This window comes from Sinocyclocheilus anshuiensis, unplaced genomic scaffold (genome assembly GCF_001515605.1).
Source record: "Sinocyclocheilus anshuiensis isolate Anshui unplaced genomic scaffold, SAMN03320099.WGS_v1.1 scaffold805, whole genome shotgun sequence".
Classification (NCBI taxonomy): domain Eukaryota; kingdom Metazoa; phylum Chordata; class Actinopteri; order Cypriniformes; family Cyprinidae; genus Sinocyclocheilus; species Sinocyclocheilus anshuiensis.
The window spans coordinates 317,647-333,702 of NW_015540884.1; the positions used below are offsets into that span (position 1 = coordinate 317,647).

The window sequence follows — 16,056 nt, forward strand, 5'->3', positions numbered from 1 at the left end:
TGTTTGCTTCAGTTGCACTACCAAGGACTGAAATGCTCCAGGAAAGCTCTTTTCATGCTGAGCTAATCAAAATGAGAACAGCTGATCACAGCTGAAAGTCAAATGGCTTCGTGTGCCATTGAGAAGGTGATCAGCTACACCTGATTGAGTTTGCAAGTCATTTTTAGGGGTGGGGGGGTTATCCTTTTTCCAACTCAGTCATTCTGTTTTTTTTTATTTTTTATTTTTCCTGACATGTTGGTGTTATATTTTTACTTGGATGTTATAAGTTGCACTGAATAAAACAGCTGGATAAAACAAAAACTATGTCCGTCTTCATTTCAGGCTGCAAAGCAACAAAATGTGATGATTTTAAAGGGGGGGGGGGCTTTTCTGTACCCACTGGGTGTGTGGTGTAGGTATAGCAAGGAAATGCCAATTCAAAGATGGACTCACATAATCATGTACCACTGCATTGTGGGTAGGTTGTCATATAAGCAAGAACTGTCTATCAGTTCATTTTTTATGCTGCACAAGTTATCTAGATATTGTGCTGTGAATAAAAAGAATCTGTACTTTAACTAAACGGAATGTAACAAATCGAAGTTCTTAAAGGATTTCCATGAGGATGTCTATAATCCTCTAAAGTTCAGCAAACAGAACAGAATAAAAATCTATACACTGTAATTAAACTTTATACATGGTAAATGCATTAACAGTTTATCAGAGGCCATCTAACTCTAGCCAGCCACAAACATATTTTATTTTACGGGGCAAGTGGTCAAAACACTGAGCTCTGAATTAATGATTTCATACAGATCTGAAGTTCAGCCAAAATATGAGGGTTGGTAGCAATATATTTAGCCAGACATGTTCCAACATACTGTAATCGCTTAACTTATGTAGTACTGAATATTGCATTTATTATTCACTAACTAATTAAAAATGTATTTGTTACTGAATTGCATGTTTAAAGCCATAATGCACTCAATTGTAGGTCTAATCATTTTAAAATGTTGAAATATTCCAGATGTGAGGCATCCAAATGTTATCTTTATAGCAAAATTTCTATTAGGGTGGTCTTTATGAGGGGGAGACATCCGCCTATGGTGGAGGGGAGCGTTTGCACTCTGGTCCTTGTGGAAACTCATTCTTATGACTGACTGACCTGCCTGACATGAAGTTAGTGACAACAGATCTGCAGGGCAGACTCGTGGAGTGCAGCTGTTTCAAAATGATGTTCAAATCACATTCTTCTTTCTCTTCTGGTAGATTTATGCAATGTTGACTCAAAGCCAGACTCATTTATCAGTCCAAGCCTTCTACATCATAAATGAATCATACATTTTTTTTTCCTTCTTTCAATGTGCAGGCTGCTTTACTAAAAGTGATATTTGATAAATCATAGATCTGGATAGTGGAAGTAAAGTGGAAGTAAAATATAATCAGAATGAAACTCTTGATGAACATTCACAGCATTGCAACTGATAGTTGTTAAAACCATCTTTACTTTCGCCAAAGGATGTTGAGGTAAAGCTGTTGAGGTAGATACAGCCTAACCTCAGCTGAGGAGTGTTTGTGCGTGTTCAGCATAAGAACCTACTGTTTCATCTCAAACGCACATACATAAACACACAAACACACAGTGTTTGGCAGCATTTTCCATCGTAGATAAGGCTCCTGCAGTGGTAAACTGGCAGTAAGCCACGATCTCTGTGCCAAACAACACACATCCTCATTTACCAGTCACACACACACATCAAGACTTCAAATTCCAAAAGTCTTACAAAGAAATCTACTTGTGGCTTAACAAAGACAAACCTCAGGGAACTCAGTTTAAAGAAAACTCATGATTTTCACACATGTATCAAGCCCACAATTCAATCACCAGCACAGTAAAAGACTACAATAACACCACAATTGAACTGAATGTCAACATTCATGAGCCACCGTAAATAAGTCAAGAACAGAGACAGCATAATATATGAAGTGATATGGAGAAAGAGAGACCCGGGAGACTGAGGATGTGCTGGAGGACAGGGCGATAAAGCAGACTGTTGCTTTCCGTCTCTGCAGTTAAAGCTGGCTGAAATTTAGAAATCTTTGAAATGCAATAGAAAGTTTATTCCCTGGGGTGGATTGTGGACATGAAACACACACACAGATAATCTCTTTTTCTACCGCACTGAGACTCTTTTCATTCAGTGTTGCTCAGCATATTTCTAGCACACACACTGATATACACATAACTGGATTTTTAAATATTCAGAAAAAAAATTGAGTGGTGGTTACAAGTCCCACCTCTGCTTTACGTTGGTTGTCAAGTTATAGCTATGAGGTTGCTAAGGTGTTGCTAGGTGACTGCTTACAAGCCCAAAGAGCCTATTCTTAAAGTTGCCATGAAATGAAAAATGTGATTTTCTTTCCTATTGTGCCTTATATTTTAGTGAAACAACTTATCGAAAATAAAAAAGAAAAAGCAGGATGGCATTTGATTTTGACTTTGATCTGTATTTTACAGGATTGTAGAAAGTGGACGATGGACGATAAATGGAGGATAGTTTCATGTGAGTGACAGGTAGTTGAAAAGGGGGAATTGAAGCCCTGCCCTCACATTGATATACAAGTCATCAGAGAAGAGATGTTGTTGTGAGGCGAAGGGCATGTTAACATTCCATAAAAAAATAAAATAAAAATTGTCAATTTTGAGTCTCTATGATATTCTCGTCTCTAAATAAGGCTTGTGTGCCTCCTTCAAAGTAAATTATTCAGTTTTTTTGCATATTTTATTGCCCGCAAGATGAAAATAGCAAAACTTCTGAACAAGCCACATGACTGATTTGAGGTATCATTCATGTTCGTAGCAAAAAATGTGTGGTGGGACAAGTCTACATTTACTTACTGTTAGTGGTTTGATCAAATGTCTAAACCTAAGTATGAACAACAGTAAAATGATGCTAGCTATTTCTGAGACGCTCCGAGTTAGTTTGTCTTGACAAGATATACACACACAGCAGAGATGAAGAGCAATGAGATCCAGACAAGTGTGGATAAAAGCTCCATTTATCATCCAACTTCCATTTACCCCCTACAGCTGCACGCTGATACTGGCCACAACTGTGAGTGAAACAGCAAAACAGAGCCAAAGAGAGGAACGAAAAGATGCAGAACAAACAGAACAAACAAAATATCTAGAGTAAAAATGTAGGAAATAATAAAAGATAGAGAGTAACTGTATTAGATGGTTAAACAGAGTCCACACAAACAAACATACAACCCCATCCAGGATAAATGACAATACAACAGATCCACAGCACAGTGATATGTTAGTCAGACCTGTGTCCGGATCTTCCACCCGGGTTTCCTGGTTCCCCATGGCTGCTACACGCTGCTCCACAGAAGACACTAATCCATCAGAGCAGAGCTCCGACACACCTGACAGAGCACAATTGCTTCACTGCTGCCCGTGCGTATGAGACAAAGACAATGAGACAGAGGTGTTTGTCCTCTCCTCTCGTCCTGCCGGCTGTGAATCAGCAGCCAGACAACATTCCTGCTGACTGTCCCAGTGCAACTCTCTCAGCCTTCTTCTCATTCACTTGTTCTGTCTCTCTCTCAGCGTCATGCAGCAGGAGTGTATTCAGTGTGTTATTAGTCGTGTCTCTTGTTTTGGGGGTGTGGCCTGACTTCGTCATATATCTGCTACTCCTCCAGCTGAAGCATGAAAATTAAAGCAAGCAACTCCCTCTTTTATCTTGCACCGTCTCTCCTTCGCTTTACCTGTCTTCAGAAATGAAGAGTATGTCGGACTGCTGTGTGTATTAATTGCTGGATTAATTAATTGTGTATGTCGGATTGCTGTGTGCAATGTGTATTATTTGAACAGACCGAAAGAAATGGAGGAGAGGAGGTTCTATTCATCTCCTTCCACATGTGAACTTTTCTGACCTCATTCATTTGCTCTGTAGCACAGGACACTGGGACACACATGTGCTGAGCCACACCGTGTTTTTGTCATGGATTGCTGCATTATCACAGTATAGGAGATTAGAGCTCCCTAGTTAGATTGATCCATTTTTTTTTCTCTTCTCATGAAAAATTAAATGTGTCATTTTCTTTAGCTCCTTCCCTCCCCCTCATTCTCTATTCATGTAAAATGCATATGAGTTAAATATTCATGTTAGGAAAAAACATGTCATCTTTGCCTGAATCTGTCCCAGGGTTGACAATACAGACAGAATGCATATCTCTGTTGCTCATTTCATCTCATTTTCATCTTTTTTTTCTCAATAGCAAATGATATGATCAGCATAAACATTTTAGTTAAAGCTGAATTAAAAGCCATACATTTCAGTTTTTTGGTTTGTCTCTCTTTTATATTAATAACAGCAGTACTTAAGCTGAATGAACTCGACAAGTTTTTATCAAACCTGATGATCATGTTCTCCAGCATGATTTGAGATGATGAAGTTCTTTGGATTAAGAATATCTGGCTGTCTGCCTAGAAAGTCACATGATCAGTGTCACTTATTTAATTAGTGACCAGAAATATTACGTGCAGTATATTAAATATTTATAATTTGTTTTAAATCATATTTACATCATTAAATTATTTGGTGTAAATTCTTCAAAATACTAAAGAAAATCTGCTTATTTTCAGTTTTTAAATTAGATTTTAAATCCCGTATTTTTTTGTGGTTTAATGTGGTAAAATAAACCCAGATGACTGGCTTTCCGGTTATCCTGCTTCTTATAAAGTTACTTACCAAATCAATAAATAAACGGCCTTGAAATATTGATTTGAGTTATTTTATTATGTGAGAAGCAAGAGACTGTAGTGTGATATGAGACACATTGAAGTGTGAATTATTAAAATTGTTAAAGGGAGTGTGAATTATTATAATATTACTACTATTTCTTATTGTTCTTTTTGTCATTCTTTCAAATTTACTGAGGTTATATAAAGCCTCTCCACCCTTGGTAAATAGCCCCAGTTCTAATCTGCACTCCTGTAGCGCACTCACATTCACAAACAGAGGCAGAACAAAGCCTCTGCAAACTACAGCTGAGCTGATGTGTGCCCACCCAGACCTCGCACGGCCTCACCTCACTGACCGTACATGAGCAGAGACTAAGTACTGTTAGACATGAAAGGAATGTTCCAGGTTTAACACAAGCTGAGCTCCACATTTTCTATTACCTCTATAAAATAAATTTTCTGATTTCCCCCAGTTTGTAAAAACAAACAAATAACATTTCACTGTAATGCACTTACAATGGAATTAAATGAGGCAAGGCATTCTAAGGGGTTTACAAACAGAAATGTGCTTCAAATTTATTTATATTTTTATTAAAATATATGAATGTTCAGTGCAAAAATGTGTATTATTTGAGCATTCTTTTATAGGTAGGACTATTAGTGTTGGAATTTGTAAACAGTACATCACAGATAGTTATGTCATCATGTCGCTTTCTGGTATCCTTGTACAAAGTATTCTTCAGTTTTAATGCAAATGCTAAACACATAGCCTTTCAAAGTATACTCCATTTGATAGCATGTGCGAACACTGGTCACTGACACGTGAACTAGAAAGTATAATCATTTTCCAGTGTCTGCCGTATTTCTCCCCAGTTATGAGCACTAAAAATGTCTTTGTACGTTTAAACTAAAGCTGAGGACATCTTGTGAAACAATGGCCAGTGTCGCCACCATGTAGACCAACTAATAGCAGAGTTATTATGCATGTCTCAAATCCCTGCTGAGGTAATGGTCCTTCCAACGTAAGTGATGAGATTTCAGCAACAACAATAGTCAATAGAGTTTCGAATTGGTAAGAGGTAAAGCTGTTTTAGCAGCATTAACATTGACATATTCCTCTAATAATAGTTCAAGTTATGTACTGTAACTTATAACTTCTATTAGCTCAAGTGATATGTATATCATGGCACAATGTGCATCAAGGTCAAGTCATTCCTGTGACAGGTAGCTTTACTTAGTCACTCTGTGAAAACAACTGTCAGAACATGTATAAAAAATAAAAAAACACTTTCAGTTAAATCAGCACAGGAGAATCATTTCTTCACCCCTGTCATGTTTTATGAAGGTCAAGCCAGCATTAATATTTAAAGGCAATCCGTATGGTTAGCAATATGGAAGCAATCAGGGAGCTCCTTGAAGGCAAAAGCTCTGATTAACTCTGGGCTAAATAGGCAACACAAGATAAAGATGACAAAAAGGACAAAATTATTAGCTTTTGCATAGAGTTGCTAGGACTGTAAAATGATTTTACAGGCCTTGCAAGGATCTCTGCTATCAGTGAAGTGTTCATGCTGTACATTTTAAATGAAAATTTGCTACCTAAATTAAAAATAATTTATTATACATAGAAATCTTTTGTAACATTATAAATATATTTACTGTCCATTTTGATAAATTTAATGCATCCTTGTTAAATAAAAGTACCAATTTCTTTCAAACAAAAAATAATTTTTTTTTTGAACAGCAGTATTTTTACAGAATTTATTTTGTAGAACAGTAACACTCTACCCACACTCAAGAGAGATTAACATGGCAGCTCTGCCTAATTAACCATCAACGTCAGCTGAGCCAGACTGTGAGTCTGAACTCCTGTAAGCTGACAACGTGGAACAGGGTGACCATGCACTATTCACACATACAGGTGCATCTCAATAAATTAGAATGTCGTGGAAAAGTTTATTTATTTCAGCCACAACACTGAGTCATACACTTAATACATCTCACAGTGTCATAAGCGCTATTACATCCAGACTAACTGTCCATATAAGCATCCAGTCTCTATATGGTAACTGATACAGCATCACAGGGCTTTGTGAAGTGTTGTGTACTGGAAACTGAATAAATCTGAGTGTTAATGAGAACGAATGACATGTGACCTTAAAACACATTGCTGTCCACTAACACATGCATGTTATTTATAGAAGAGAGACCATGTGCTTCTCACTTGATTTCACTTTGGAGATCTAACAGCAAAGGAAAGCTTCATTTAAATATTGATGAGGCCCGGCTATGGCTGGCTAAGGTGATGAGTTGTCACATACTGTAGCAGTGGCTGATAAGGATTCTTACTGCTTGCCTCAAACTGTATTTCCAACACACTTGTATGGCAATTCGTATTCGCAATTTTATAGTTTGACAAATTGGTGGCTAATTCATGTGAATCTTATTTTCGTACGTTCTTACGTCCCACTAAGGGTTATGTGTAAGGATGGAAGTTCATCATTTTGTTTTTCTAAAAATGACACTTTCCATAAGCATTCATATAAAATTGCCAACTCCAAAAGTATACTGAACAAAATTATAAACGCAACACTTTTGTTTTTGCCCCCATTTTTCATGAGCTGAACTCAAAGACTCGGCAAAGGAGAAGTGCTCACTAACACAGATTTAGACAGATTTGTGAACAATATTTGAGAGAAATAGGCCTTTTGTGTACATAGAAAAAGTCTTAGATCTTTGAGTTCAGCTCATGAAAAATGGGGGCAAAAACAAAAGTGTTGCATTTATAATTTTGTTCAGTGTAGTTACCTTTTGTCATGAGATTAGGCTGATATTTTCTGAGTGTTTATAGTGTGCGTTTCATTTTCATGATTTCTATTAACTACTTATTTTACTGCAATTAACTATTACACATTCAGAAATATATAATATATTTGTGAAGAAGTGACCTTCTTCACCGCTGCAAGCGGCAGCACTGGCACTCATATATGTACACGCACACACATAGGCTATACAATCATTACTCACCCATCCTGTCCCAGTTATGCCGCTATCAGCATAGCGGGTGCACACGCTAGCTTGGTAGCACTCGGTCAGTCATCCACACTCCATCCTCTCCCTCAGCCATTATGCAGTCATGCCATCCGTATAAATCACACATAAACTTTGTCTACGGTTTTATGTTTTATTGTTTAATCATCTGTGTTACATGTTGCCATAGCCGGGTTACTAGACGCTGTGCTGGCGAACTAGAGGTTGCGGAGGGCGATCGCTTTTGACGTCATCGGATTACCGAGTTAAGTTATTGTATAAATCTTAAAGTGGATGATTAGATAATAACTGGTATAACTTACCGTTTAATGGTCGTGCCTGGAAAAGGGGCGGAGTCTGGTCTTTAAAACTTGGCGCCAGACTTCAAACGGGGCTTGTTAACCAAGTCGAGCGGACGTGCTACTGTGGTGCCGTGAGCTAAAACCCCTTTCTATATTAGTAGATGCAAGTGGAAAGTCTGTATATATTTATTATATCGTTGTTTAGTTTATTTTGGGTTATTTTGGTACTTTGTTTTTTCCCCCCCCATGGCATTTATATTTGTAGATATATTGGTTTGGACTGAGCACTTGTAAATATCTACACTGCTGGACTGTTGGATTATCGGTGCACGTGTAAATAAACCACCAGTTTACACTAAAGAAAATCTGCAGGTTAAGTCATATTTTTTTTTTGTTTTTTTTTTGTACATTAACACGTCACGCAGTAGACTGAGGATACCCATTCTGGGCCTATCAAAGTCTGCTGCTACCACAATATTACAATAATACCAAAAAAATTAATAAACCTTTGTTACCATTGGTTAGCATTTTTCAACAGCTATTTTCTTGGGGCACTTGTTTAAATGCAAAATCTCAGATTTATATTAAGTGTCCAATTTAGATTCTTAAGGACAGCTGATGTGCATCATGTTATTTAATAATGAAAGAAATGCTTATAAGAACCGCATACCAGATAGTCATGGTATTTCTTGGTTAGCAGCTAAGAGTTACTATATCATAAACCGTAAGAGAAAACATGAAAAATGACATGCTGACACCATGCCAAATGTTTAGAAAACAGTTCTGATATTTTGCTAAAATAAATGCAGCTTTGATGAAAATAAGAGACTTCTTTCAAAAACATAAAAAAAATTAATAGCATAAATACAAATATTTAAAACCAATCTCAAACTTTTAAACCATAGTGTATTTCAGGTAAAGAATATGGGAATATTTTAAAAATGGTGGGCCACAGAAGATTCTTTTTATTCCACATAAATGTCATGAGGGTGATGTGAATAATGGCACAATGTCTTTACAAAATTCTATTCTATCTATTCTGTTTTTCACATCCTTATTCACCTCACTAATTGAACACATTAGCACCTCCTTTGCCTACAGATAAAACAACTAGGCGAGCATCACATGAAGTCAAAGAATTCTGCTACACCCTGACGCTGGTATTGTACCACAGAGCCAATCCCGCAGAAGTGATGCAGCCAGGCAGCATTCCTGTTCAACACAATGTCTAGCTTGCATCTTTTTTTCCCACGTGTGGAATATTGACAAAAGAAGAATTATTAATATCAGACTCCATCAATCCAGTCCAACAAGTAAAATATGCCATCGACCCTAACAATGTTCACAGAGAACACATGCATACATATGCACTCTACAAAAAGGCAATGCCTTATTTCACATTTCAAATTAAACCCTGTTTTATGGTTCTGTTTCCATCATCCATTACTGGAGGGTAAACCATGTTATATTCCATATTATATCAGTTTTGGATTCTGTTCATTTCTGCTGAGAACACAAATCATCTATCTTATACTTCTAGTACAGTTCCAAGTCCTTTACACAAATCTTTTACACAAATATATAGTTAAATACTGAATTGCCATCACCTACACACAATAGATGCTGTCCATAAACCAACTGATGCACTAAAAACAAACTCAAGAGTCAGAAGAGTCAGAACTAATGCATCACAGAGCAGGAAATGAATCAAAGGGATCTTCATTATCATAGAACGTGTCCTGGTGCCCTCTAGAGGTGATCAGCTGCAGTCTCAAGAACTGTGCAGTGATTTTATTCCAAGACATTAAAGGGATAGTTAGTTAATAGTTCCTACACAAAAATGAAACTTCTTTCATTATTTACTCATCCTCGTGTTGTTTTAAACCTGTATGACTTTCTTTCTTCTTCAGATCATAAAAGTAGTTACAGTTTGGTTACAAACATTCTTTAAAAATAACAGATTCGGAACATGAGGGTTGAGTAAATGATGACAGAACTTTGTTCATTTTTGGGTGAACTATCCCTTTAATATTTTATGAAAATGATGGTGTCATATTGATGTCTATCATGTATCATCATGTTTGTCAAACCCCAGAGCTACTCACGCAACTCAAATGAGATTTTTTTTTTTTACCGTTTTTTTCATCATATTTCTTATACTGGGAGAGTGCATCTACCGTGTGTAAATATCATTATTGTGAATAATGGACATTTGAAATATAAAGTATTCCATCCAAACAATACTTACCAATTAAGAGATAAATTAAGAGGTTAAATATTATTAAATATTTAATAAAAATGTATTAATAATATTTATAAATTATTATTAAATAACTTAAAAATGAACAAAGTAATTGTTGAGAAGTTTTATGACTACACACTACTGGGAAATGAGTATGACTGCATGAGTTTTATAAGACTGTGTGTAAGATGTAAAATCCTACTTGAAGCACTGCGTGGTCTGTCGTCTGAAAGTTCAGAAATGGCTCCTGTGGTGACGGTCTTCTTTATGCGGGACACTGAAGCCCATGAACCCTGAACAGGTTTAGCCAGAGCATCATCACTGCTCGCTCTTTTTATCTAAACACAAAAATATTAGCACCGTCAGTGAAACTGAGAATCTCATTTCTGACTAAATATGATGCTTAATACTTCGTCAAATGAAATTACAATGAGTTTTGTTACTTTTAGTCCATGTCTATGCTTGTGAAAAGTTGAAAAAATGACCTTTTAGCATCATTCATGCATTTAAAATGAAAAGGTTTTTTTTTGTCTGGGAAAATTAATTAATATAGTACCTACTTCTGACCAGCAATAGCAATGGCAATGCAATTAAAACCCTTTTTGGACCAGATTGATTAACATTAATGACATTATTCTGGACTCAAAATTTAGCCAAAAGGTGACAAGTTTGCAGCTCTGCTAAATATTTATAAATATGTCAAATATTGATATTAGGGATGTCCAGATCAGGTTTTTTGTGCCCCCAATCTGATCCGAGTCATGAAATTTTGAGCATCTGTTGATACTGAGTCCCAGTCCGATACTTGTATTTTTCTAGTGTTTAGTGTACACGTCAAGTACATTAAAGTTATAAAGTTATTAAAATCAATTCAATTTACACAGGGATGTGCAGAGAGTTTCTCAGGTACAGGGGCTCAAATATAAAAAATAATATATGTAATATCTAAATTAAAAAAGCAATTACTACAGTAATTACACACACACACACATAGATAGATAGATAGATATAGATAGATAGAAGTAAACTGTAAATAAATGACTTTCCAGTGATTTATTACAGAAGTGTGCATCAAATACACTAAACACGAAAGCTCAAATGTGTGTGTGTGACACGCTAAAACAGACCTCATTGATTGTGGCGCATCATGCACACACATTTTAGCGTCTTTTCCTTTTAATGGCGGTTGGCAAACCTGCTGCAATGTGCATACCGCCACCTGCTGCACGACAACGGGCTTAGGATAGCTGATACCAATCAGTTGAAAAATGCTTAATGCTTAATCAATTTTAATTGGTCCTATGTACTGTACACGTGTACATCTCTGAGCATCATATCTTGAAGTACATTTAGTGTTTTCCACCACTTTTGTTCTGCATTCTGGGTTTTTTTTTTACACAGAAAGTGTGCTGTGTCAGTGTTCCATCACTCCCACTTCTCATCCATTCCAATGGCATATTAGATCAGTGTTACAGCTCACCTTGCTGAGTCGCAGATCAGAGGCAATGGTGCTTGACGATCTAGAGGTCTTCATCCCAATGTTGCTGGAGTATGTGTTTTGGGAGCTGTTGGTAGACAGCTTTGCACGCTCCGGGGCTCCCATTCTGGGCAGTGCCGCCTTGGCAGTGCCCCCTTTCAACATAGTCTTCTCGGTTCACAACTCTCACTACTTGTTCTGTGGAGAAAGCAACAAGAGGAAGCAGAGGTTTAGATTTAGATGGTTGAGTTCAGATTATAGCACAGGAAATAGTTTAATCCTAATGGGATTGCTGAATACAAATATTTAAAACAATTTAAATTCAGCAGAATCAGAACACCCATCAATAGAACACACAAATTCTGTATTCTTGCATGTTTGTTTAAAAAATATTTTGGTTTACTTGGTAATAAAGCATTCATCTGTCAATAAGAGTGTACGCCAAGATAGGCGTCTGCTACCCAACCCAAGCCAGACCAAAAAAAAAAAAAAGCTTTTTTTTTTTGGTTATACCTTAGGGTTTGCATTGATTTGGTTATTATAAAACTATTAAAATATATTATTTTAATGCTATTATTAAATTACCATGTCTGTGGGAAATGTGTATCTGGGACTACTTGCTCATAGAGGAAAAAATCAGAGAGTGATTTCAAGTTTGGTATTAAAATTTCACAGTACCGTTTGGATCAGATCGTGGTTTATTTATTTCCAGGATTCAATGTAGTGCTCTTTAAATCATTCAGAATTCTGCAAGTTTTCGATCCAGAAAAAGTGAAAAAGAGTAGCAAAGAAATCTGCAAGGAATAACCTTCCAGGAGGATGCAGGATCATTCAACTGATATCATCTTAAAGCAAGTAAAAGTGAGGCAATTTAGAAGGAGAGAGATGAGGAAGAGAGAACGAACGTGAAAGAGACACAACCCAAAGATAAATCTAAAGGTTCCTGTCACTAAACATGTCCTATTGTTAATTAATCTAGTAATCAAATGCTCCTATCAGAGACCCAACATCTTCAGTTCAGAGTGCAGGTCTCACCCTATAAGATCTCTAAAACTATTAATGCACACAGACCGAGTGATTCAAAGTGAATGCAGAAATCTATTAGTGCACAAAGTAGAGGTAATGTGAGAGGAGTGGACAGGTGGCCATTGACTGAAAGAGACATGAGTGCTCTTCAAAACAGAGAAGGGAAGAGGGTGAGGAAGCTAATGTGTTCTGCAGAGCTGAGCATATACCCTTGTGGGCTGCTCTCACTGATTTAAGTGATGATGGGGTGCAAATGTACACAGGCCCAACCATTAACAACGTCCCAAGAGATATGCAATGAGAAATATACGAACAGCAGAACCTTACCAGTCAGAAAGACTTCAGTTCACAAAAAAATGTTCTTCTTCCTACACTTTGCTCCACCTTTCACTCTCTATATTCTTGTCTTCCCATTCACAAACAGCAAAAAATGGCCTAATATTCAAGTATAACTTGAACTCTTCAGCTCACTATAGGGTATTATGAGTGTTACTATAGTGACCTATGACTAATCAAATTGGTGTCTGATCTCTGACTCCTCAAATCTTAAGACTGGAATACACTACAAGACTTTATCAAATCTAAACAGATTTTCAAACACTAGACATCAGGAAAACTGGGCATCATACATTAAGCCACCGAGGATCATACACTATCAGACTTTCAAGTCGTTACAAACATAACAAACTCACAGAACTACACTCCTTGGTACTTGGAGATGAAAACAATATATCATCTAAAATTGGTTCAAACTATCAAACGTGTCTGATATCTTCCAACTAGACAGAATTGGATGTAAATCTACATCTACATCCACATCTCATTGTCACAGGTCAGGGTGTGTCGCCGGTTCTTCTCTGTTGTTTGTTTTGGTCCTGTCATTTTCTGCAGCAATCGCACAATCATGAGCTGATCACCCACACCTGTCACTCGTTCCCTTTACCTTATTTATTCCCAGCTGTGTCTACCCCTTGTTGTCAGTTGATTACTGTTCATGTTGCCTGGATTTTTCATGTTCTGAGCTCTCATTCACGTGTTTTTGCTTTTGTGTTTTTACCTGCTTGTTACCCTGTGCTCAGGACCCCAGGATGAGGAGTTCTCTGAGGAGTTCACTCATCAACGAGTATCTCTGCAACGTGGAAGCAAGATGCTTTTACTTGCTGGACTTGGACTCGGACTCGTTATTAGGTGTGTATGGAGCACACGGGGAGCTACCACTCAGAGGCACAACTTATTCACCTTGTCACATTGTTCATGTTTGCTCCTAAAGTTTTCTAATAAACTTTAACACATTTGTTCACTACAATTGAGTCCTCCATTTGCCTGAAGCCTGACACTTATAGGTTCCAGGGTGACAAAAACCCTACATAACAAGCCACCTGAAAATAGAGTGTCATTGCAAGTCTCACTGCCATTTTTTTTTTAGGTCAAAATGTTATTGTTGCATTAGTTATGTCTTGTGTATTTGCATCTTTGTATTGCAGCCAAAATTTCAGCCTGAGTGACTCAAAGAAAATTTAACGTTTATCCTTGCTGTCAATAGCCTACAAAAACTACATCAGCAGTTTGCAGCACAGGAGAGGTTAGCACGCTTCGCTCTAATAGCTTTCAAGCAGACTGTGACACTGGCACAGAACATGTAGTTATCTAAAGATAATCTTCAGTTTGCCTATGAAAAACAGGTCGCTCGCTCATGATGCTGTCCCATATAAAGCGACCCAAATTGAAATCCACTATCCCAAAAGCAAGGAGGAAAAAGCAACCTAAACTTCTAAGAGCAGGCTTTAAAAATGAACCTAGCAGTTATGTCATAAATTTGACACCCTTCACAACTATTTTACAGACAATTCACTATGGAAAAATAAATGTCCTCTCCATATATTGCACATACAAAAATATGCTTTTGTAATCAAATCGATTGATGAAATCTGTGACAATATCCAGTGCTATTGGGCAATATTACAAAAGAAAAAAAGCAAACTGCAGCCTCTACCCAGACAGCAACATAGTGTTGGCCCAGATCTGGCCCACATCTGGCCCATGTGAAATCCATGCGGGCCAGATGTGGGCCGGATCTGGGCCGAAACTGTCTGCTGTCTGGGTATGGTTTGCAGCACAGCTATAGTGGAATATCGGTCAGCAAGGCATCCTAGTCTAGAAAACCATGCTGGGAATTTTCTAAACGAATGGCCTAAAAAACATTAGCATTTTACCACACTCTAAAGCCTGTGCTTTTCATTTACAATTTTTCTCAGTCGCTTTGGTGCATTTCTCGAATCATCCTTAATATTTGCAATGAAGTATGTGCATTTCTCAAAACAATTCGTACAAACAGCACCACACAATGGATTAACTGCAAAAGCCTGTAAGCCTCTCAAAAGTAAGTATTTATGGCAATGAACATATCAGTGCCATCAGAATGAAAAGTCCTTATGTCATTGTTCACAAACAAAATAGTCAAAATTCTTAGTCATGTTGTCAATATAACAGTGCACTCTGTTAGGATTACCTGATGTAAACTATGGCAACAGTTGTATTTTAATTAATTAATGGCATATATGTATGCCATATATCCATTTCAAATGTACAAATTTACACATTACTGTATGTGGGATATTGATTGAAAGAGAATGGATAGGATTCACAGTTACACTTTACTAGTGGTCTGACAAAAAAAAAATTACATAGTTGTGATATAGAAAAGAAATATGGTCACAAAGGCAAAAATACAAAATTAGAAATGCAAACACAGGAAACACTCCTTAGGCAGAACTTTGCTTTTGCATGCAGCACTGTATGAAGAATTGCAGTGCAGTCTGTCCAGGGCCGCATTAAGACCTCACTGGGCCCCGGGGCTATGACTTACTGCAGGGCCCCCCGTCACAATAATGATATAGCTTAAAATAGGATTTTTATCCACTGGAACAATACTGGTAACCAAACAGTTTCTGTGCCCCAATGACTTCCATAGCATAAAAAAAAAAAACACTATTGGAGTCAACAGGGACCAGAAACTTGAGAGTCAGGACCTCGGTTTAACGTCTCATCCGAAAGACGGAATAAGCACTGTGTCCGGTCCATTTGCGGTTCCACAACTCCCACTCCATCATCAGCTTTAGTAATATAAACTAGCTGTGGATTTTAGTGACTAACTCATGTTTTCCCCTCTCTCCTCATTTTTTTTCTCTCACTATTTTTTTTTTTTTTAGAATAGTTGACTTTTACTTATTGAAGATTGCTC

The 16,056-nt window shown here is 37.2% G+C and overlaps 1 protein-coding gene across 1 annotated transcript in view; it reads right to left on the minus strand.

Moving 5' to 3' along the window:
* Positions 1-13,591, minus strand: part of LOC107688619 (cytospin-B-like) — an 80,468-nt gene extending 66,877 nt beyond the window's left edge. Inside the window, exons 1-3 of the mRNA XM_016486332.1 lie at positions 13,508-13,591; positions 11,793-11,987; positions 10,515-10,650 (exon numbers count right to left, since the gene is read on the minus strand). Coding sequence (XP_016341818.1) covers positions 10,515-10,650; positions 11,793-11,954 — 298 coding nt within the window. The 5' untranslated portion in view covers positions 11,955-11,987; positions 13,508-13,591. The remainder of the gene's footprint in view (positions 1-10,514; positions 10,651-11,792; positions 11,988-13,507) is intronic.
* Positions 13,592-16,056: the final 2,465 nt, after the last annotated feature.